Below are 23,506 nucleotides of genomic sequence, written 5' to 3'. Positions count from 1 at the left end.
GCTAAAACAATAGGATTGCAGATTTTAAAGTCAGCCTCAGCAACTGAGCTGAGACTTGTCAAAAAATAAAGACCCTGTCGGGCGTGGTGGCGCACGCTTGTAATCCCGGCACTTGGGAGGCGGAGACAGGAGGATCATGCAGGTTCGAAGCCAGCCTTGCTGGCTTAAGAGACCCTGTTTCAAAAAAAAAAAAAAAAAAAAAAAAAAAATATATATATATATATATATATATATATATATATATATATATGTATGTATGTCTGGGAGTGTAGCCCAGATGTAGAAGGGTTTCCAGGAACCCCAGTACCACCAAAAATAAAATAAAGACCCTGTTTCAAATAAATAAATAAGTAAGCTGGACCTGGTGGCACATCCTTATAATACCAGTATTTGGGAGGCTGAGACAGGAAGATGGCAGCTTCATGTTCAGCCTCAGCTACTTAGCCTCAGCTACTTAGAGGCCCTCCACAACTTAGTGAGACCCTGTTTCAAAATGAAAAATGAAAAATAAGGCTACAGGTGTAGCTTGGAGGTAGAATGCCCCTAGGTTCAATCCCAGGACCTGGAATTCTAGGACAGAATCATAGGCTCAAGGACAGCCTCAAAAATGTAGTAAGACTCTCAGCAACCTACTGTGATCCGATTTCAAAACAAAAAAATAGTAAGGAACAAGGATATAGCTCAGAGGTAGGATGCCCCTGGGTTTAATCCTGTTACTACAAAACCATCTATTTTGCCAAAGGAAACACAGAGAAGGCAAACCAGAATCAACGATATCAGTAACCTAAGGGAATAAAAAGAACAGGCTGTGTGGAACTGGAAGGGTGAAGTGAGTCAAGAGACTATGTGTATGTTTTTTTACAAAGTTTTTAGTTTGTGGAACTATCCATGTTAATGTTTTACATGTATAAAAATAACCAAATCAATAAAAATGGGGTGAGGAGACCTTAAGTGGAAACCGTGTATTTCAAAATAATAACATAACCGCACTTAAGCAGGGGGACAAAGCACATAATACCTGAACAAAGGACTTTGACTCTATATCTTCAATCAAAAACAAAGATAAGCTGGCAGATGGGCATGGTGGTGCACACTTGTAGTCCTAGTAAGTGTAGCCTGAGACAAGAGGATCACAGGTTCGTGGCCAGCCTCATCTACTTAGTGAAGCCCTCTGCAACATAGTAAGACCCTGTTTCAAAATAAAGAATTAAAAATAGGGCTGGAGGGGTAGCTCAGAGGTAGAATACCCCTGGGTTCCAACCCCAGTACTGCAAAAAAAAAAAGTAATAGTAAAAAGTAACTTAATTAGTAACTTAATTGATTCTTGTAGAAGTATGGGTTACCAATTCTGAAACTAATATGTAGTGTAGAATTAAATATAATGAGAATAATGAGAACCAGATTTCTTCAGTTCCAAGTATAATGAGAGATTAGAATTGCTGGGCGTGGTGGCGAATGCTTGTAATCCCAGCGCTTAGGAGGCGGAGACAGGAGGATCCTGCAGGTTCGAAGCCTGCTTCGCTGGCTCAAGAGACCCTGTTTCCAAATAAAAATATACAAAATAGGTCTGGGAGTGTAGCCCGGAGGTAGAAGGGTTCCACCCCCAGTACCATCAAAAAATAAAAAAATAAATAAAAAAAAGACTAGAATTAAACCATGGTACTATACTAGACTGGCTGTTATCAGAATAAACTTATGATTTATGTAAGATTTAAAAAGACATTAGGAAATAGCTATAAATGGGCTTTTTTCCCCCAGTACTGGGGATCGAACTCAGAGACATTCTACCTCCAAGCTACACCTCCAACCCTATTTTTTTTATTCTTTTTGAAACAGGGTCTCACTAGGTTGTGGAGGGACTGGCTGGCCGCAAACCTGTGATCCTACTGTCTTAGCCTCCCAAGTACTGGATTTCAAGCCCAGCAGATGGGCATATTTATTTATTTATTTATTTATTTATTTATTTATTTATATTTTTTGGTGGTACTGGGGTTCCGGGAAGCCCTTCTACCTCCAGGCTACACTGCCAAACCTATTTTATACTTTTTTATTTTTGGAAACAGGGTCTCCTAAACCAGCGCGGCTGGCTTCGAACCTGCACAATCCTCCTGTCTCTGCCTCCCAAGCGCAAAGATTACAAATGTGCACCACCACACCCGGCGTAGATGGGCATTTTTAAATGGACATTTTTTTAGCCGGGCGTAGTGGCGCACGCTTGTAATCCCCACGCTTGGGAGGCTGAGACAGGAGGATCGCACGGGTTTGAAGCCAGCCTCAGCTACTTAGTGAGGCTTTCAGCAACTTAGTGAGACTCTGTTTCCAAATAAAATATTTTTTAAAAAAGGTCTGGGAGTATAGCCCGGAGGTAGAAAGCCTCTGGGTTCCACCCCCAGTACCACCAAAAAAAAAAAAAAAAAAAAAATCAAATGGACATTTTTACTTCTATTTTTTAGCTTTATCCACTGAGAAGACCTGAAGCAAATATACCCCACTGGAATGAACAGAGCTAACACTGTCATCTTGGTTTTTATCTTTTTGTTTTTTTAGGCAAATATAAAACGTTTATTTATGGAATTGGGTACAGTTTACGAGGAGGCAGTGATAAAGGGTATGTTGCAGGAAGTGAAAATGCTGACAAGTTCTCTGCCTAGTGGGATTCCTTCATTGTGGAAACCTTCCCACTTGTGGATATGCATCTGAGGGAAGGGAATTATCTCTTTTCGTGGCACAGCTTAGCACACCTGCACTGTTTCTACCCTGTTGGAAACTTTCCTCCAGGTGCCTAAGTGAAGCCCCGGGCAGAGGCAGTGTTCAAAACGGCAAGTGCAGCTGGGTGGTGAATCTCATCTTTCTTCATGAGGGCTAGCCAGATCTTCTGTCCAATTCCTTTCTCTGCTCTGCTCATCTTTAATCTAATTATCCAACATTTCCCCGTCAAGAATATAGATCCTAATATCATTTACGGCACAAGGGCTATGGTCCATCTTCTGTAACTTCTTTGAGCTGGACAGGGATGTAGATACACAGGACTTCTCACTCTGTCTCCCTGTCTGGGCAGGGCCCGTTGGGACCAGTCAGGTTCTGGGAAGGCAGGCCAGTCCATCAGTCCTCATGGTAGTTGATGGCGATTACAGAGGAATTGGCAGTTTGGCATGAGTCTAGTTGGAAGTATATCATTAACCACCAAAAGAATAAGTCTCCTTGGAAAATAGCTAATTTAGGGACTGGGACTGGAAGAATGTAAGATAAGCCTGGAACACTTTGTGCCAGCAATGAAATGCTCAAACAATGAGGACACACATACACATGTACACACACACACACACACACACACACACACACACACACAAACTGGATCCACAGCTGGGGATCCCATTGGCCAAATATGGGACAATTATAACATCATAATTAACATGTGATAGTAATAGAATATTCATAAAATAAAAACTATGAGTCTAATCTGATAAAAAAAATAAATGAATGGGACAAGTACTTCCTTGAAACAGATATGGAAGAAATTATTAATATGGAAGAAATTATTTAAAAAAAAACATTTGGCCGGTCATACACCTATAATCCCAGTACTTGAGAGGCTGAGACAGGAGGATTGCTGGTTTGAGGCCAGTCTCAGCAATTTAGAAAGATACTATCTCAAAACAAAATATTTTTTTAAAAAAAAAAGGAATGAGGGTATAGCTCAGAGGTAGAATGCCTCTGGGTTCAATCCCCATTTAAGAAAGGGAAGGACGGAGAAATAGAGAGAGGGAGAGAGGGAGGGATAGAAAAAACAACATTTTGGAACCATTTTAATAATAAGTGATTTAACTAAGAATCATCAGTAAGTGGTAATAGAGTGGGAAGTCCAAGGAAGAAGAGAGACATGCTGCAGGGATTCAGAGTGGAAATCAAAACCAGAGAAGAAAAAATACGCCAGCCTCATGGCCGAGGGCGTGGCAGCGGCGCCATATTGCCACCGGCGGCGGCAGCAGCAGTGAATTCACCGAGTCCAGTACAGCTACATCTGCGTACTCAAGAACAGTGAGTCAAATTGCGGGCCACAGAGGAGAAATCCCAGTATTGTGCCTCCTGGGACTTGACCCAGTGAGGGAGTGGTGGTGGCAGAGATATCACACCATAGGAGAACGTGCAACCTGGCACCCCCCATAGTTTAAAGCAGCCTCTATCGACTCCCTGGGTCAGAGACTCTGTGATACAACCCAGTAAAGGAGTAGTGGGGTCTGAGATAATACAGACTCGAGATCCAGAGCACCTTAAGTGAAGCCATAGTGACCCAAGGGAAGAACCCAGAGAAGGCACAAACCTCCGAAATCATGGGAAAGAGGAATAACACTGGAGCAATGAATGTGCACAACCCCACAACATCAGAACCTGATAAAACAGAAAATCAGAGATTTCTAGAAGATCAAATCAGGAAAATAACTGTAGAAATAATAGAGGTGCTTCGAAAAGAACTCAGAGAGAGCCAAAAAGAGATAAAGGATGCAATTAATGAAGTAAAGGCCTCAATTCAAAGCACAAACAACCGATTAGACCACATGGAGAAAAGAATCTCGCTCTTAGAAGATGAGCAATCCAAAAATGAATGCATAGTTTCTAATCTAGAAAAAGATATCCAACAGCAGGAATCTGACATTGAAGAAATATGGGCCCATCTTAAGAGAGCTAACCTAAGAATAATTGGAATAGAGGAGGGAAAAGAAAGTGATACCAAAGGGATCAACAATCTCTTCAAGGAAGTAATAGCAGAAAATTTTCCAAATATAGAGCAAGAGGTTGATACACAGATCCAGGAAACTTATAGAACTCCCTTTAGACAGGATCCGAGAAGAGGATCCCCATGCCATATAATTGTCAAAATGACCAATGTGGAAGCCAAGCAGAGAATCTTAAAGGCAACAAAAACAAAGGGCCAAGTGACATTCAGAGGCAAACCAATTAGAATCACTCCAGACTTCCCAAACCAAGTCATGAGAGCCAGAAGGGCTTGGAGTAATATATTCCAAACTCTGAAAGAAAACAACTTCCAGCCAAAAATTTCCTATCCAGCAAAACTTTCTATCAAACTAGATGGAGAAATAAGAAGCTTCCATGACAAACAGAAACTGAAGGAATTTATGTCTTCAAAACCAGCGCTAGAGAAAATACTCAAAGAGATTAACTACAAAGAAGAAATAGGTAACACTCACCAGAACCAGAGAAACAAGAGTTTCCATCCAACAGACAACTAAGATTGGTTATCTGTGGAGATCCATTATTTATGTTAGTCTTTTACCTATCTCTAAATTGTATTGTTTGCCTTTATTGTTGTTAATTTTTAGGATTTCTAGTTGGAATATTAATATACCTTCAGATATAGCATTTGGAAATATTTTATCCAATTCTATTAGTAACTTTTAACTCTGTTTACATTGTCTTTGGATATACAATATTTTCTTTTATTTTTTAGGGAGCTTGTATATTCTTCTGTTGCCTGTGCCATTGAAATCATATCCAAGAAATCACTGCCAATTTCAATGTTGTGAGGTTTTATGACCCAGATTTTCTCCTAAAAGCTTATAGTCTTAAGATTTATATTTAGGTTTTTTATCTATTTTGAGTTAATACTTGTATGTGGGATTAGGTAAGGGTCCAATTTTATTCTTTTCCATGTAATTATTATTTTTCAACAATATTTAGTTAAAAGATTATTATTTCCACCACCAAATGTTCGTGGAAACCTTGTCAAAAATAACTTGACAATATAGGGAAGAAGTTAGCTCTAGGCTTGTATTTAACTCCAATGGTCTATATATCTGCCTTTAGAACAGTGCTACACTGTTTCAATTATTGTAGCTTTATATGGTTTGAAATCAGAAAATATACATCTTCTAGCTTTGTTTTTGCTTCGGGATTGTTTTGGGTATCTAGAGTCCATATTTCATATCAGGATAGATTTTTTTCTGAAAAATAAATATATGATAGTTTCACCTAAAAAAAAGAAAAAAATATTCTCTGGTAAGAAAGAAAGCAAAAAGAAATATTGAAATGTTATCTTTAAGTCATCAAAAGCTTGGTATCAGACAAATGAAACTGTTATGTGAGATTATCATTTTTAATTTTGGATAAATTGCTATAATACTAGATGTCAACCACTAAGCCAAGCATGGGAGGGAGGGATGGGGAGGGAATAGGGTGGGGATCGGGTGGGGGCTGACTGGGCGATGTGTGCATGTATGTCTACAAAAGTATGTATCCTACTATGATGTATGAATACAGTGCACCAATAAAATAAAATTAAAAAAAAATAAAAAAAATAAAAAAAATAAAAAAAATTAAAAAAAAGAAGAAGAGAATATTTTTACATGGTCTCTAAATATTCTCTAACAAATTACTTATCAAAAGAGAAAAGTAGTGATTTTACAGTAGATTAATTTAATAAACACAACCTATCAAGTAATAAAAGTTACATCACCCAGAAGCCAGGCGTGATGGCGCACGCTTGTAATCCCCGCGCTTGGGAGGCAGAGACAGGAGGATCGCGCAGGTTCGGAGCCAGCCTCGCTGGCTTAAGAGACCCTGTTTCCAAATTAAAAAATATAAAATAGGTCTGGGAGTGTAGCCCGACGGTAGAAGGGCTTCCAGGAACCCCAGTACCTCCAAAAAAAAAAAAAGTTACATCACCAATAATGGACCAAACCAACATCATAAATCTAATTTGGTGCCCTGAGTTTTCTTGCTAAAAATGTTTAAATTGAACATCATCATAAGGAAGTATCAAATAAATACAAGTTGAGACATTGTAAAACTAAGTGTATATACTTCAAAATTATCAGGATCATACAAGAAAGGCTGAAGAGTTGTTCCAGATTAAAGGAAGCTAAAGAAATATAACAAAAGCAATGTGTTATCCTGTCCTAGAAGAAACAAATTTCTACAAAATATATTAGGACAAATACTAAAAGTTTGAATATGAACTGTAGATAAACTATTATATATCAGTGTTAAATTTCTTTTTTGATCAGTATATTGTACTAATATAACAGAAAATCCATATTCTTAGGAAATGCATTAAAGTATTCATGGGCACATCAATAATTAAATTATTCTCTCTCTTTTTTTTGGGGGGGGGTGGCTAGGGATTGAACCCAGGAGCATTGTATACCTCTGAGCTATACCCCAGTCCTTTTTAGTTTTTAGTATGAAATAGTATCTCTCTTAAGTGCTGAGGCTGGGCTCAAACCTGCAATCCTCCTGTCTCAGCCTCCCAAATACTGAGATTATAGGTATGTGTCACAATACCCAGCACTCTCAAATATTTCAGGGAAAAAAAAAGTGTACATGTGTATGTGGAGTAAGAGAAAGAAGAGGCAATAATAAAGTATATGGGACAAAACGGTAAACTAGCAAATTTAAATAAAGGATATACTGAAATTATTTATACAATTCTTGGAACTTTTAATATAAATGTGAAATTATATCAAAATAAAAAAATTTAAATGACCTCTCTTCTTTACCATCTGAGGTAAAATTAAATTTAGCTGTGGTTTAGAGCCAGTCTTTTAAGTGCCAGGCACTGTACCAAGTGCTTTCACACATATTATCTCTTTTAACCAAGTTTCTGAAAAATAAACTTTAAAATGCTGTAGACTATTAATAAAGTATAATCTGATAGTATTGTTTGCTATAACACCCTCCCCTCTTCTGATTACAAAAGCCTTCTCTTTTCTACTTTCCATGTGATAGCTTGAGGCTTGACATGATCAATCAGCTCTCATTTCCTTGAGTAAAGTGATTCATTCAAGTGATGGGCATTATGACCCACACATATAGGAAGAAACACTCGTTGTGTTGACATTCTTATCTAAGATGATGAACTCTGGCTACTGGCCACCATCATGTTCACCATGTAGAGTCCATCCAAGAGATGGTGAGAACAGGAACCTGATACATGCTTAAGATCTATCCTTAAAGCTCTATTCCTAGAGCCAGGTAAACCAAACATTTTCATTTGTGCAAAGTTAGCCAAATAAGCTTCTGTTACTTATGATAACTATACCCATAAGTGGTGTGCCCTTAAATGACATATGGGGAAAAAGTAAAATAAAAACTAAAAGTAGAAAAAAGTCATACTTTCTGTTCACCAGTAATAAAACTATGGTCAAGTTAAAACTTGAACTCTGTAACTGGAAGTTAATAAGTACTAGAAAAACAAAGGATATATTTAATAGACAGCTGACTAAATAAACATGTCTCCACATCTTTTTAGTATGCTTGTTATTACATTAAATTTGAAGAATCTAGAATCTAAAATGTGGTGACAACTAAACTTATAAAAACACAGAGATAGTAAAAACTAAAGCCCAGATTCAATTCAGTATATGCCAGTTTAATTCATTTTCTTCCATGATAATAGTTGTCACATATACAAAGAAACCAAACAACTATGTACAAAAATAAATAAAATGTGTGGATGAAAATATGTAGATCCAAAAATGACAACTCAAACAATATGTCATACTAACAGGTCTTATAAAGGTGAGTATATAACAATTATTTAAAACTTACCATCAGAACTTGTGAGGACAAAACTTTCTGCTTGAGTCTGTTTCTTTAAGCCTAAACTTTTTGGAAACCAGTGAAGATCTATAGGGTAAATATCATCAGGAAGCTTTACTATCTGACTTGTTTCACTGGTTAACAAGTTCCACTTCACTATCTGGTGGTCATCACTACATGAATACAGTTCTTCAGCAGTAGTCCAACCTACACAGCTTACTAATTCTTGATGTGACATCATATTAAGGAAGCATGATACACATAGAAGTCTTAACAAAAGAATCCACAGGTGCAGATTATGAGAAGTAAAATATAAGCCAGATGTGATGGTGCATGTCTGTAATCCCAATACTTAGGAACCTGAGTCAGGAGGATCACAGGCTCAAAGCCAGCCTCTTTGAGGCTCAAAGCCTCAAAGCTAAGGCTCTTCAGCAACTTAGTAAGAGCCTGCCTCCAAGTAAGAAATAAAATAAAGCTACAGGAGTAGCTCAGAGGTAAAAATGCCCCTAGGTTTTTCAGAACCACAAAAATAAAAGTAAAGGGAAAGAAAAAAGGAAGGGGACCGGGCTTGGTGGCGCACACTTGTAATCCCAGCATTTGGGAGGTAGAGAATGGAGGATTGCAGTTTGCAAACAGCCTCAGCTACCTAGTGAGGCCCTTTGCAACTCATTGAGGCCCTGCTCCAAAAAATATAAAAAAAGCTAAAAAATAGGGCTGGGGTTGTGGCTCGGAGGAACAATATCCCTGGGTTCTATCCCCAATACCGGGAAAAAAAAAAAAAAAAAAAGAAGGGAGGGAGGGTCAAATATTTTCAAGCTTCTAATATATTTTTTATTTTGTCTTTGATATTCTTCCCAGATAAAGAAAATTAAGACTCTATCAAAATAGTTGTACGACTAGAAAGCAAAGAAAGCCAGATGCCATAAGGGGGGAAAATTTGACTACATAAAAATTTCAAACTTGTGTTACAAAATACTCATCAAACAAGACCAAAGGATATACATATCTATCAAAATGCAAGAAATGATTCAACATTAATTTGTTGAGGAATAATAAGTAGGAAAAAAGAAAACATACATATATATGTATATATCACTTAAGTTATTAGAAAGCACATATTACTTTGGTTAAATTAAATTAAAAAAAAAGCCAAGGGTTAAAATAAGATTGAAATCTAAGTGGAATACCTTCTTTTTTTTTTTTTTTTTTTTGGCGGTTCTGGAGATGGAACTCGGGTCATTTTTGACCTCGGAGCTACACCTCCTGCCCAATTTTTTTTTTTTTTCCCTTTGGTGGTGGTGGTGGTACTGGGGTTCCTGGAAACCCTTCTACGTCTGGGTTACACTCCCGGACCTATTTTTATATTTTTATTTGGAAACAGGGTCTCGCGGCTGGCTTCAAACCTGTAAGATCCTCCTGTCTCACCTCCCAAGCGCAGGGTTTACAAGCGTGCACCACCACACCTGGCTATTCTTTATTTTTTGAAACAGGGTCTCACTGAGTTGCGAAGGGCCTCATTAAGTAGCTGAGGCGGTCCGCGAACTGCGATCCTCCTATCCCAAATGCTGGGATTACAAGCGTGCGCCACCATGCCTGGCAGAATACCTTCTTAAATCATGTATTACAATAACAATTCACCTAAGGGAAAAATCCCATGGCTAAAACTAAAATCTTATTATACTTTTTTTTCCTTTGATTTTTCTCGTGTGTGTGTGTGTGTGTGTGTGTGTGTGTGTGTGTGTGTATAAACACTGAGGACTGAACCCAGGTGCATTCTACTTCCAAGCTACACGCCCCCAACTTTTGCAATTTTTTGTTTGTGAAACAAGTTCTTATGAGGTTACTGAGAGTCTAGCTAAGTACTAAGGCTGGCCTCAAACTGCAATCCTCCTGTCTCAGCCTCCCAAGTACTGGGATAACAAGCATGTGCCACCATGCCCAGCTATTTACTTATTTTTAATTGGCAATATCAAACTTTTTGACATTACTGTGCAATGATGAGTGAAATATAATCTCTAAAATTCTTAACCTATTTTTTCAGTCTGATTTATCATAATTTGGGGGGCATTCTATCTCTGAACTACACCCTCATTCCCCCCCTTTTTTTTTTTGCGCATCTGGGGATAGAACCCAGGGGCATTCAACCTCCGAGCCCCCTGCCCTATTTTTTATTCTTTATTTTGAAACAGGGTCTAAGTTGCGGAGGGCCTCACTAAGTAGCTGAGGCTGTCTGCAAACTATGATCCTCCAGCCTCAGCCTCCTGAATGTTGGGATTACAAGCGTACGCCACCACGCCCGGCTCCCATTTTTTTTTAAAAAGGTCTCACTAAGTGGTGGAGGGTCTTGCTAAGTTGCTGAAGTTGGCCAAATATGTGCAATCCCCATGTCTCCAACTCCAAAGTACTAGGATTACAGGTATGCACCACCTCACCCAGCTTCAATAAGAACTTGAAAGTGATATATAGAGCAAATAATTTGCTTTGGAGAAATACCTGCAACACATGATCTCAAATATTTCTAAAACAATTTAGTTAAATCAATATTAAAAAATGAAAAAACTGCATTCTCTAACTAGAATACAAAATAGAAGAAAACTTTTAACAACACTATGATAAGATGATTACAATGTTTATAAGTATTAAAAGGATATGCTTTGGTTCTTTTAAAAGAGATATCTTCAGTCTCATGTCTCCACTTCCAGCAAAATTTTAAAATGCCACTTGATTATATTCACTGTAAAAAAGAGAGAAAATGCATGTCAGCATTAAAAAACCCAGAAAACCAAAAACAAACAAATCTTTTTATCCCAAGGAGCACTACAGTACCTTTAATCCTTCTGGAATCAAAAATATGGAAAGCGTATAAGAGAATAAAACTAGTGGGTATACTGATCCTGCCAAAAGATAATAGGAGAGGGGGGTCTGGGAGGCAGTGTTGAACTCTCGAGGTCCTCAATAACCTACCTTAGCCTGTCCTATGAATCCAGAACTCCACTAAGTAAATCTGTTGGGCAAAGAGTTTCCAAAGGCTGTCCTGAGGCCAAATTAAAAGATTCTGAAAACTGTAAACTCCTCAATCAAGATACATTTTGATCCTGTCTATAGATAGCAATTAAGGTCTTAAAGTTTAATGGGGGGGCTAAACTACATTTTTAATGACCTTTTCATTCTAGAGTCTACATGAAAATAATACATTAACAACCTAGTGGCTCAATATGGGATTTACATTCTGTTGTAGAGAGATGTACTGCCCAACTGTTATAGCTACCATAATAGCAATGTGAAAAAATAAGTTCATTATTTAAGGAAGGGAAAATAAATTGCTTCTAAAAGTTAGATAGATATAGAGCAGCATGGTGGTGCACACTTGTCATCCCAGCAGTCAGGAGGCAGAGACTGGAGGATCGTGGTTCGCCGACAGTCTCAGCTACTTAGCAAGCCCCTTCACAACTCAGTGAGACTCTGTTTCAAAAAATAAAAATACTAAAAAATAGGGCTGGGGGTGTAGCTCTGAGGTACAATGCCCCTGGGTTCTATCCCCAGTATCGCAAAAAAAAAAAAAAAAAAAAAAAAAAAAAAGAAAAAGAAAAGAAATAGGGCTGGGGATGTAGCTCAGAGGTAGAATGGCCCTGGGTTCCAACCCCAATACTGAAAAAAAAAAAAAAAAAAAAAAAAAAGTTATATAGAGCAAGGAGAGGCAGGGCAAGCCTATAATCCCAGCAACAGGTAAAATTGAGGCAGGAATCATAATTTTGAGGCCAGTCTGGGCAAACTGGTGAGACCTAGTCTCAAAATTAAAAATAAACACAGGGTAGAGACACAGTTCAGTCATAGAGTGCCACTGGGCTCAATCCCTACACACAAAAACATTATACAGTTGGGTATGGTGGCTACTCAGCAGGCTGAAGCAAGGAGGACTGCCTGAGCCCAGGAGTTCAAGGCCAGAGATGAGGAACAAAGTGAGAGCCCATCTCAAAAAAATGAATAAAGTGTTATATAAAAATCACAGTATATCTGGCTATGCTACTCCTGGGTACCTTTCCAAAGGGTTGAAAGCAGAGAACTACAGTAATATATGCATACCCGTGTTTACAGCAGCACAATTCACAATAGTCAAATTATGGAACCAACCTAGGTCTCCAACAACTGATGAATGGATTACAAAATTATGGAAAATACATTTAATGGGATTCTACTGAGCAATAAAGAACAAAATTATGTAATTTGCAAGGAAATGGAAGGATCTGGAAAACATTATGTTAAGTGACATTAGCCAATCACAGAAAGTGAAGGGTTATAAGTTTTCTTTACACAAGCTACAGTAATTGGAATACAAGAGAGACTTCAGATAATGGAGGAGAAACCTCAGTGGAGCCAGGGAGGAGGTCTAAGGGAAGGGAAGGAATGCTGTGAGCATGTATGTCACTGTCAACATGATTTACATTATGATACAAGACTATAATGCAGCATTAAAAGCATATTATAAAATAAAATTTGAAAATGAAAAACCAGTGTAATTGCCAAATGAAAACTTAGAAAAAGAAAATTAACATTATCCAAGTAACCATATCATTAAAAGATACATGCCAGCTAGGTACAGTGGTGCACAGCTGTAATCCCAGCACCTGAGAAGCTGAGATAGGAAGATTGCAGGTTTTGAGATCAGCCTCAGCAATTTAGTAAAACCCTCAGCAACCTAGCAATGCCCTGTTACAAAATAAAAAATAAAAAGGGCTGTAAATTATATATTAGAGGTAGAATGCCCCTGGGTTCAACCACAGCACACACACACACACACACACACACACACACACACACACACAAAAAGATACAAACCAACAAAATACTAAATTGTCAATTAGTTTGTCTAATTTATATACTGTTATACAGCTTTTCTTTTTTACTTTTTTTTTATATTGGGATTGAACCCAGGAACATTTTACCAGACAAAGTTACTGTCTTGCCTAGTTGCTGAGGCTGGTCTCGAACCTACAAGTCTCACCCTCCCAAGAACTAGGATTAAAAGCCATGCTCCACCATGCCCAGCTCAGATTTCTTTCTAAGAAATAAAAATAACCTAAATTTTTTTAAAAAATTGAATGAATGTGTAAAGGGAAAAAGTCTTTACAAATTGAAAATTACTGCTAACTACATCAAAAAAGGTGCTTATTACAGATAAGAATTCAATAGGCTTCTCTTAAATAATTTCTCATTCCCCTTAATCTAGGAAGACTTAAAAATATAGCTGTATTTCAAAGCAGCCTTTTCACTCCTCTCTCTCTCTCTCTCTCTCTCTCTCTCTCTCTCTCTCTCTCTCAGGATTATTTCTCTTGAACTTCAAATGTATGAAACTATGTGTAGCACAGTTAAAGTTAGAATACAATTATTCCAAGCACACTTCACAGGTTCATTCTTTGGTCCTTAGGAGTTTTCTACCTTCCTCAAAACTCCTTTCATCAGATCTCCAATTAGGGGAGGGGGAAAGGGTGATAACATTTTATAAAGCAATGCTTCTTCACAATAATTCCAATTTACTCAAATTATACGTTTTATTTTGCTTTGTGTTTGTAGCACTGAGGATTGAACCCATGGGCATTCTACCTCCGAGCTACACATTCTGAGCCCTATTTTATTTTTATTTTGAAACAAGGTCTCACTAGGTTGATTCCTGTCTCAGCTTCCCAAGGACTAGGATTACAAGCAGGCACCCCATTCCTGGTTCAAATTGTTAAAGAATAAAGGCAGAAAATGTTCTGCTTTTGGAAATAGCAAACACAATAAACAAGAAAACACCTATAAAACCTGAATATTTTGTGTGTGTGTGCGTGCATGCACCATAGCAGATTGAACCCAGGGGCATTCCACCTCCAAGCTATACCCTCAGTACCCCCTATTTTTGGGAAACAGGATCTTTAAATTACTGAGTCTCACTAAGTTGATGAGGCAGTCTTCGAACCTGCAATCCCACTGTCTCATCCTCCCACGTACTGGGATTTTAAACGTGTGCCATCACACCTGGCTCTGAATACACTAGTTTACAATCAGAAACTTAAAAGATCTTCAGCAAAGTCATTGATGTATTCTACAGCATAAAATCCCAAACTCCTAAAATCCACATTTCTCACTAAAAGAAGTATAATCACCTTTATATAGTAAAAATAGCAGGGTTTCTAGAAGAAAGAAATCACCAACTGTTCAGAAACATGGTGCCAAGAAATTAGAGGAGGGCAGCATCCTAACACTGGGAAGATTATTTCTTGCTCAAAAAGATCTTCTCAATACATTCCATTTCGCTCAAAACATCTGCATGAATGACATGTGCATTTTGATACAGAATTGAATAGAAAGGGGAAAAGTCATATTAGAACTCAGTCAATTTGAGGAACAGTCTGAATGCTGCAATGAGGTGTTTTTACAGTATCTATTGAGTGGTTTGGCTGTATGGGATGGGGTAGATAATAGAAAACTTCCAGGATATAGATAACTTTGCAACTTTACATAAAGAACAGAAGCAGCAACTATGCCTTTGGTACAGAAAAAGGTTTATAAGTTGTCTTCAGTCCACATTTGAGGCGTGAAAGGAAAAATCGTGCTAAACAAAACCTGAGAGCCTAACCATCAAACCATACTCCAAATTTTCTCAGCACTTCTATCATAGTCCAAAGCCACCAACATTTTCTGCCTTAATCATTGCAGTAGGTCCAGAAGTGATCTTTCTGCTTCTACATTTACTCTTCAATTATTTTTTTTATTACAGTACTGGGGATGAAACTCAGGGGCATTCTACCTCCAAGCTATACCCCCAGCCCTATTTTTTATTCTTTATTCTGAAACAGGGTCTCACACAGGTGCAAAGGGCCTCACTAAGTAGCTGAGGCTGTCCACAAACCCTGATCCTCCTGACTCAGCCTCCCAAATGCTGGGATTACAAGTGTGCGCCACCACACCTGGCTACTTCTTCAAATTCTAAATACACTGCCCAGCAATCCTTTTAAGGTTATTGGAATACAAAGGCCAGAAAGGCTAAAACAAAATGAGTAAATATTAGCAAGATACTAGGAAAAAGAAAATCAGATCATGTAAGGTCTTGGAAAAATCACAATTAAGAGCTTAAGTTTTTCTTCTGAATGAACTGAGAACTCATTTGGAGAGGTTATGAATGAAGGAGTAATATGATCTGACTTACATTTTATAAAGGTCATAGATAGTATGTAAAAAAAAAAAAAGACCTCAAAAGGGAAGATAAACAGTACTGGAAGCAGGGAAAACAGACAGGATTTAAATAATCCAGAGGAAAGATAAAAGTGGCTTGAACTAGGAAGAATGAAGGATATTCTGAATATATTTTGAAGGAGGCTTCTATAGGATTTACTGATAAACTGGATTTGAGGGAAAGAGTAGTAAAAAAATCACTAAAGTTGCAACAGGTAAATGGAGTTGCCACTTACTATAAGAGGTCACAGTAAGAAGTGGTGATATTAAAAATTATTTAAGATATGTTAAGTTGAAGGTGTTACTAGACATCCCAATGGAGAAGTCAGGAAGAAACTAAATCTACAAGTCTAGAGTCAGAAGAAAGGTTGGAGTTGGAGATATCAATCAGGTATCAGTTTGAGGATTCTAAGCACAAAAGTCACTATCAAAAGCCTGGGATTCATACACATGTAATCCCAGTACTTGGGAGGCTGAGACAGGAGAATCACAGGTTCACGGCCAACCTAAGCAATACACCAAGACCCTTAGTAACTTAGTGAGACCCTGTTTCAAAATAATATTTTTTTCAGTACTGGGGATGGAACCCAGGGGCATTCTACCTTCGAGCTACACCCCGAGCCCTATTTTTTATTCTTTATTTTGAAACAGGGTCTCACTGAGTTGCAAAGGGCCTCACTAAGTAGTAGCTGAGGCTCTCTGTGAACCTGGATCCACCTGTCTCAGCCTCCCAAATGCTGGGATCACAAGCATGCGCCACCACGCCCGGCTCAAAATAAATTTTTAAAAATAGGGCTACAGGTATAGTTCAGAGGTAGAATGTTCCTGGGTGTTCAATTCCTAGTCAAAAAAACAAAAAACAAAAAAAAAATGTATAAGCCGAACATGGTGGCTCATGCTTGTAATCCCAGCATTTGGGAGGCTGAGACAGGGGGGATTGCAGTTCACAGACAACCTCAACTACTTAGTGAGGCCCCTTGCAACTCAATGAGATCCTGTTTCAAAACAAAGAATAAAAAATAGGGCCTGGGTGTAGCTCAGAGGTATAGCTCGGAGGTAGAATACCCCTGGGTTCCATCCTTAGTACTGCAAAAAATATGAATAAGATGAAACTACCAAAGAGAATATAAGATGGTAGATTCAATGGCATGGAAGCCTTACTGAGATGTGAAGAATTGTCAGGACTGAAATTCTAAGGGAAATGAACTTGCAAAGACAAGTGAAGACTAAGGGCACTATGGCATGCACTTGTAGCCTCAGCTTGGGAAACTGAGGCAGTAGGATCACTTAAACCCAGATGTTTTAGGCCAACATGGGCAACAGAGTGAGACTATGTTTCACCAAGAAAAAAAAAAAAGGAAGAGATATTCAAATAATGGAATGCTTAAAACAGATTGGTAGGTTATGCTTGGGAAGGGGTAGCCATCGTGGAGGAACCGAGAGGGCGGGGAAAAGACTGACTTAATTTGTAGATATTTAAATCACTGAGAATAAAAAAATAGTAAGATACCAATAGTTACCCAAGGGCTAAAATATTTATTTGATAAGTAGAAATAACAAATATACCTGGCTACAAAACACCAGGGTGGATAATGATCTAATCTATTCAGACTTGTATCTGAATAGGGATTACTAGATCTTAGAAAAGAGAAAGAAAATCGATTGTCTATATATACTAATGAGATTGGCACACAGGCATCTGGTAGGCAAAATAGCCTGTACTTAAAAATGCGTATAGAGCCGGGCATGGTGGCTCACACTTGTAATCCCAGTGCTTGAGAGGCGGAGACAGGAGGATTGCACAGGTTCGAAGCCAGCCGTGCTGGCTTAACACACCCTGTTTCAAAAATATAAAATAGGTCTGGGAGTGTAGCCTAGAGGTAGAAGGGCTTCCAGAAACCCCAGTACCACCAAAAATTTTTTTTTAAATTTAAAAAATGTGTATAGAGCCAGGCGTGGTGGCGCACGCTTGTAATCCCTGTGCTTAGGAGACAGAGACAGGAGGATCTCGCAGATTTGAAGCCAGCCTCGCTGGCTTAAGAGGCCGTTTCCAAATTTAAAAAATATATAAAATAGGCCTGGGAGTGTAGCCCAGAAGTAGAAGGGTTCCATCCCCAGTACCACACACACACACACACACACACACACACACACACACACACACACACAAATGCCTATAGAAAAAGCAGTTCCTTAAGCATTTAGTTTGTAGGTTGAGTGTCCTACCCCAACCACCCCCACCAAGGCCCATGTATTGAAAGCTTGGCCCCCAATATGTGCATTTTGGGGCAGAATCTTTAGGGGGTGGGGCCTAGTAAATAAAAGGTCACTGGGGGCATGCACTTGAAGGTGATATTGGGACCCCACCCTTTTCTCTTCCTCTCTCAGGAAACATCAGGCCCAAAAGCAATGGAGCAAAACCACTAGTCAAAATAAACTCCCTGCTTTCAAGTTGATTCTCTCAGGTATTTTTTCACAGTGATGGGAAACTGACAGTAGGGAACAGTCAGATTTATGTTAGACTATGAAGGTAGAGGAATCATTCACAGTAAAGGCTGAGGACACCCATCTGGCCAATGATACGCTGTGAGTTCCAAAAGGATTTAGTGAAGAGCTAAGAATTTAGGGCAAATGGAGGGAAATATCCTCCAATATCCACTCATGCCTACTACCAAAGACAAATCTGAAGTTTTACTGCATATCTAGCCACCTAGAATAAACAGATGCTCTAGTTGGGCATGATGACATACACTTGTAATCCCAGCATTTGGGAGGCTGAGACAGGAGGACCTCAGTTCATGGTTAGCCTCAGCTATATAATGAGGCCCTTTGCAACTCAGTGAGATACTGTTTCAAAATAAAGAAAAGATAGGGCTGGGGGTTGAAGCTTAGAAGTAGAATGCCCCTGGGTTCCATCCCTAGGACCACGCACAAAATACATATACATACATACATACATACCAAATAAAAAATAAACAGCTGCTCTCAAAACTAGGCGTAAAGCAAGGCATGATGGCCTTGTAATCCCAGTACTTGGGAGGTTAAGACAGAAGGATCGCAGGTTTGTGGCCAGCCTCAGCTACTTAGGGCTTCTGCAACTTAGTGAGACCCTGTTTCAAAATAAAGAATAAAATAGGGCTGGGAGTATAGCTTGGAGGGCACTAACAATTTAAAACCCAGAGCAGGATACAACATCATCCTCAACCTTAGTGATCTAACCTAGGTTTTACATTCTATGAGAGGTAGATACACTGCCCAACAGTAAAGGTCATCCAGAGTGGCAATGTGAAAATTAAGCAAGATACCCAAGGAAGACATTTTATTGACTATTATAAAAGCTATATAAAATCATAGCCTAATTAGCATATAAAAACTTAGAAGAGTAACAGTCTCCATGCCAATCCATCAAGGCCTTGTACAAGACAGATGGGAGAAGATAAGATATTTTATCTTATGAAGAGTCATATCAGTCCTGTATCACCTAGTCAGGCTTTTTAAGTGACAAAGTTTTATCTTAGTTAAGTTATTGTCATCCAGAGCTAAACCTAATAATGAACTAGTGCTGAGAATTAAGTCTTTAATGTGTTGGCTGTGGTAAGTAGGGATGTAAGCTATGATGAAAGTCACAAAGGTTTCTTTTTTTTTTTTTTTTTTTTGGTGGTACTACGGGCTACACTCCCAGACCTATTTTTACATTTTTATTTGGAAACAGGGTCTCCTAAGCCAGCGCGCGCGGCTGGCTTCGAACCTGCGTGATCCTCCTGTCTCTGCCTCCCAAGCGCGGGGATTACAAGCGTGCGCCACCACGCCCGGCAACACAAAGGTTTCTTAAAGGAAGGTGGCTAATCATCGTAAATTCTATCCTTCTTGGAACTGGCCTATTAATACTGTTGATACCGTTTTGTAAAGGAAGAAAAAGCAGTCTTACTATGAGCACACAGAACTCTGTAGGATTTCTTTTTAATCCTACTAAAAGTGTTAGCATTTATTAAATGGGCAGTTTAAGGAAGGAAAGAAATTGCAGAACTATAGATAGAACAATTAAGTGTTCATTTCTCCTACTATTCCCATCCTTAAACGGTGGGTTCAGCCTTTGTACTTGCTCTGTATCTACAATACTGCTATGGTCCACTCATCCAGTTTCATGGTTGGCATAAATGTAAATATATTCACTATACAGCAACAACTCTCAATTTTATGTCTCCTGTTCACACCTCTCCAATGAATTCTTATACTTGACAACTCTTATGTGAATGTCTAACAGATATTTCAAGCTTAACAAAATCTCTATCAAACTTCCAATCTTTACTTTCTTTGTTCCTCCCAGTCTTACCCATCTTGGCAAATGTCAATTCCAGTCTTCCTATTGCATAGACAAAAAAAACCTTATATGCAAATGCCAAAACCTTAGATTCATCACTGATGTCTCTCTCATATCCCAAAGCCAAGTTGGAGAGGGGGAGGGGGTGGGGAGAGAGAGAGAGAGACAGACAGACAGACAGACAGACAGACAGACAGAAAACTGTGAGCTGGATCTTCAAAATATATGATTTTCACCACCCCCACTGCCATGACCCCAGCCCAATGTGTCATCAACTATTAATCAGAATTATTACAACAGCCCCCTAATTGGTCTCGTGGCCCTTCAATAATAATTATTACAGCAGCCAATGCATTTTAACCTAGCGCAGAGTTAAAGCTCTAAAGCTATATATTCTTCTGTATGAAGTGGGTGGGCTTCATTCAATCAATTCAAGACCTTAAGAGCAAAGTCAGAGGTTTCCCAAAGAGCTTATGCCTACATACTACAAAACAGAAATTCATTCTGCCAGAGTTTCCATACTTCAGAATCTAAACTACATCAAATCTTACCTGAATTTCCAACATGATAGACAGCATTGCCCTGTGGATTTCACTTAGCAGCCCCCACAATCATATGAGCCAATTGCTCAAACTCTCTCTATATAGTTAGCTGGGCAAGATTAAATAGATACATACATAAATATATACATATATACATAGAAAGATAGAACATGTGCACATATATACAGAGTGCATATGTATGTATGTTTATAAAGAGGACTAATATCTACAATATACAGAGAACTCAAGAAACTCAGCACTAAGAAACAAATAATCCAATCAAAAAAATGGGAAAGTGAACTAAATAGACATTTCACAATTTGAAACAAATTCACAGTTTGGCAATTCAGAACTGCCAAATGGAACCAGCCAAGACATCCATCAATAGATGAATGGGAGCCGGGCGTGGTGGCGCACGCTTGTAATCCCAGCATTCGGGAGGCTGAGACCTGGAGGATCAGAGTTTGCGGACAGCGTCAGCTACTTAGTGAGGCCCTCTGCAACTTAGTGAGACCCGGTTTCAAAATAAATAATAAAATATAGGGCAGGGGGTGTAGCTTGGAGGTCAAATGCCCCTGGGTTCCATCCCCAGACCCGCAAAAAAAAAAAAAAAAAAAAAAATAGATGAATGGATTACAAAACTATGGGATATGTACACAATGAAATTTTACTCAGCCATAAAGAACAAAATTACATCATTTCCAGGAAAATGAATGGAACTGGAAAACATTATGCTAAATGAGATTAGTCAGTCACAAAAAGGAAGAAATCAGAAACTCTCCCTAATATGTGGAAGCTAGGGAGAAAAGGGTTCATAGGAGGGACTCTAGATAAAGGAGGAGAAATCATAGATGAGCAAATAAGGAAGCCAATCTTGGGGTACTGGGGGGGAAAAGGGAAATTCCCTAACATGCATGATGTATATTCACAAACATATCAAAGTCAATCACTAACCCAAACATGAGAAGGAGAGAAGGAAGAGGGAATGGGGTGGGAATTGGGGAAGGGCTAAATAAGTGATGTGTGTATGTATGCCTCTACCATCTCATATTCCATTGAGATGTGTAACTACAATGCACCAATAAAAAAAATTTTTTTAAAGATAGATCAATGTGGAGATTAAAGGAAAGAAAAAGAATGGTAGCTTTGAAAGCCTTAAAATTAGGATATACCTCAATATGATTAGAAGCAAAGAACCAGTAGACAGGGATAAACTAAACAGAGAATAAATAGGAGAACATGGTCTTCTTCAAAGTCATTTGACCAAGGATACTGGTGATTGGGTACCTGTTTTTAAAAATTTTCAGATTGACAGTTTACAGAAATATAAATACAGATGGTAAGTAAGTGATCAAAAACTTGAAACAGCTAGACGTGGTGGTGCATGCTTGTAATCCCAGCATTCAGGAGGCTGAAACTGGAGGATCACGGTTTGCGGACAGCCTCAGCTACTTAGGGAGGCCCTCTGCAATTTAGTGAGACCCTGTTTCAAAATAAAGAATAAAATATAGGGCAGTGGGTGTAGCTCAGAGATCGAATACCCCTGGGTTCCATCCCCAGACCCGAAAAAAAAAAAAAAAACTTTGAAACAATGTCAGGCCTCAATTATAAATAAAGAAATGAAAATTAAAACAATCAGATAGTTTTTCTATTGTCATAGTGGGCAACCCAGAATCCAGTGTTGGCATCCAGAAAAACAAATACTTTTATACATTATTAAAGAGTGGGTAAATTAGTGCCACCTTTCCTATGTTTGGGGAATTCCTACAAAAAACAATTTTCTCTCTACCCCTCCTTATAGCCAGGACACCAGAAAATGACTTAAGACCCTCTCTATCTGATAGCTGTGCCATATTTTGAATTAGAAGCTACTGGCACAAAGAAGAAGGAATTACATAAGGAATCTATCCTGGGAAAAAACCCTGGCCACAGAAATTTACCTTATACATGTAAGTGTATATGAAGATATATAAACAAATCTGTTCATATAAAACTGTGCAAGATAATCATCCCTGATCCAAAAATCTCATATCCAAAATGCGCCAAAATCCAAAATATTTTGAGCATCATCACACCACAGTAGAAAAGTCCATACCTGCCCTCATGTGATGATTCACAGAACACGGACACTAAAAGTATTGTATAAAATTACCTTTAGCCCATGTGCATAAGGTACATATAAAACATAAATGAACTTTGTGTTCAAACTTGGGTCCCATACACAGGTTTCATTATATACATGTAAATATTACAAAATCTGAAAAATTCCAAAATCTAAAATACTTTTGGTGCCAAGCATTTCAGGAAAAGGATACTTAACCTGTACTATCAAAAACTAGAAATGTAAATGTTTAACACAGATTATATTCCTGTGTCCATATATGTGGGGTTTTCTGGGGGGAGGTACTGAAGACTGAATCTAGGAGCAATGTACCTCTAAGCTATACCCCCAGCCTTATTTTATTTTTTGTCTTAAACAGAGTCTCACTATGTTGCTGTAAGTCTCATTACATTTCTAAGACTATCCTCAAACCTCCCAAATACTGGAATTACAAGCATATGTCACCAAGCCTGGCTGGCCTCCAACTTTTGATCTTTCTGTCTCAGTCTCCCAAGTACTGGGATTACAGGTGCACACCACAACATCCAGCATGTGCTTTTAACATGGAACAGAATTAGAACCAAGAAAACAGAGTTAAGACTTAATGTTAAGAATTATATTAAAGCATTATGCTGATTGAAATAAGTGAGTAACAAAGAGACAAAAACCATATAGTTCTACCTCATATGCGAAGTATCTAGAGGAGTAGTGAAACTCATAGAGGCAAAACAGAATGGTGGCTGACAGGAGGTGGTGGGAGGAGAGTTTCAGTTC

The 23,506-nt window shown here is 38.5% G+C and overlaps 1 protein-coding gene across 1 annotated transcript in view; it reads right to left on the bottom strand.

Moving 5' to 3' along the window:
- Nucleotides 1-11,244, bottom strand: part of IFT80 (intraflagellar transport 80) — a gene marked incomplete at both ends in the record, with an annotated part of 121,817 nt that extends 110,573 nt beyond the window's left edge. Inside the window, 2 exons of the mRNA XM_080696741.1 lie at nt 8,566-8,785; nt 11,206-11,244. Coding sequence (XP_080552867.1) covers nt 8,566-8,785; nt 11,206-11,244 — 259 coding nt within the window. The remainder of the gene's footprint in view (nt 1-8,565; nt 8,786-11,205) is intronic.
- Between the last annotated feature and the right edge of the window lie 12,262 nt (nt 11,245-23,506).

Source organism: Muscardinus avellanarius (assembly GCF_963383645.1).
Source record: "Muscardinus avellanarius genome assembly, chromosome: 5".
Classification (NCBI taxonomy): domain Eukaryota; kingdom Metazoa; phylum Chordata; class Mammalia; order Rodentia; family Gliridae; genus Muscardinus; species Muscardinus avellanarius.
This window is presented reverse-complemented; position numbering and strand designations above follow the sequence as displayed.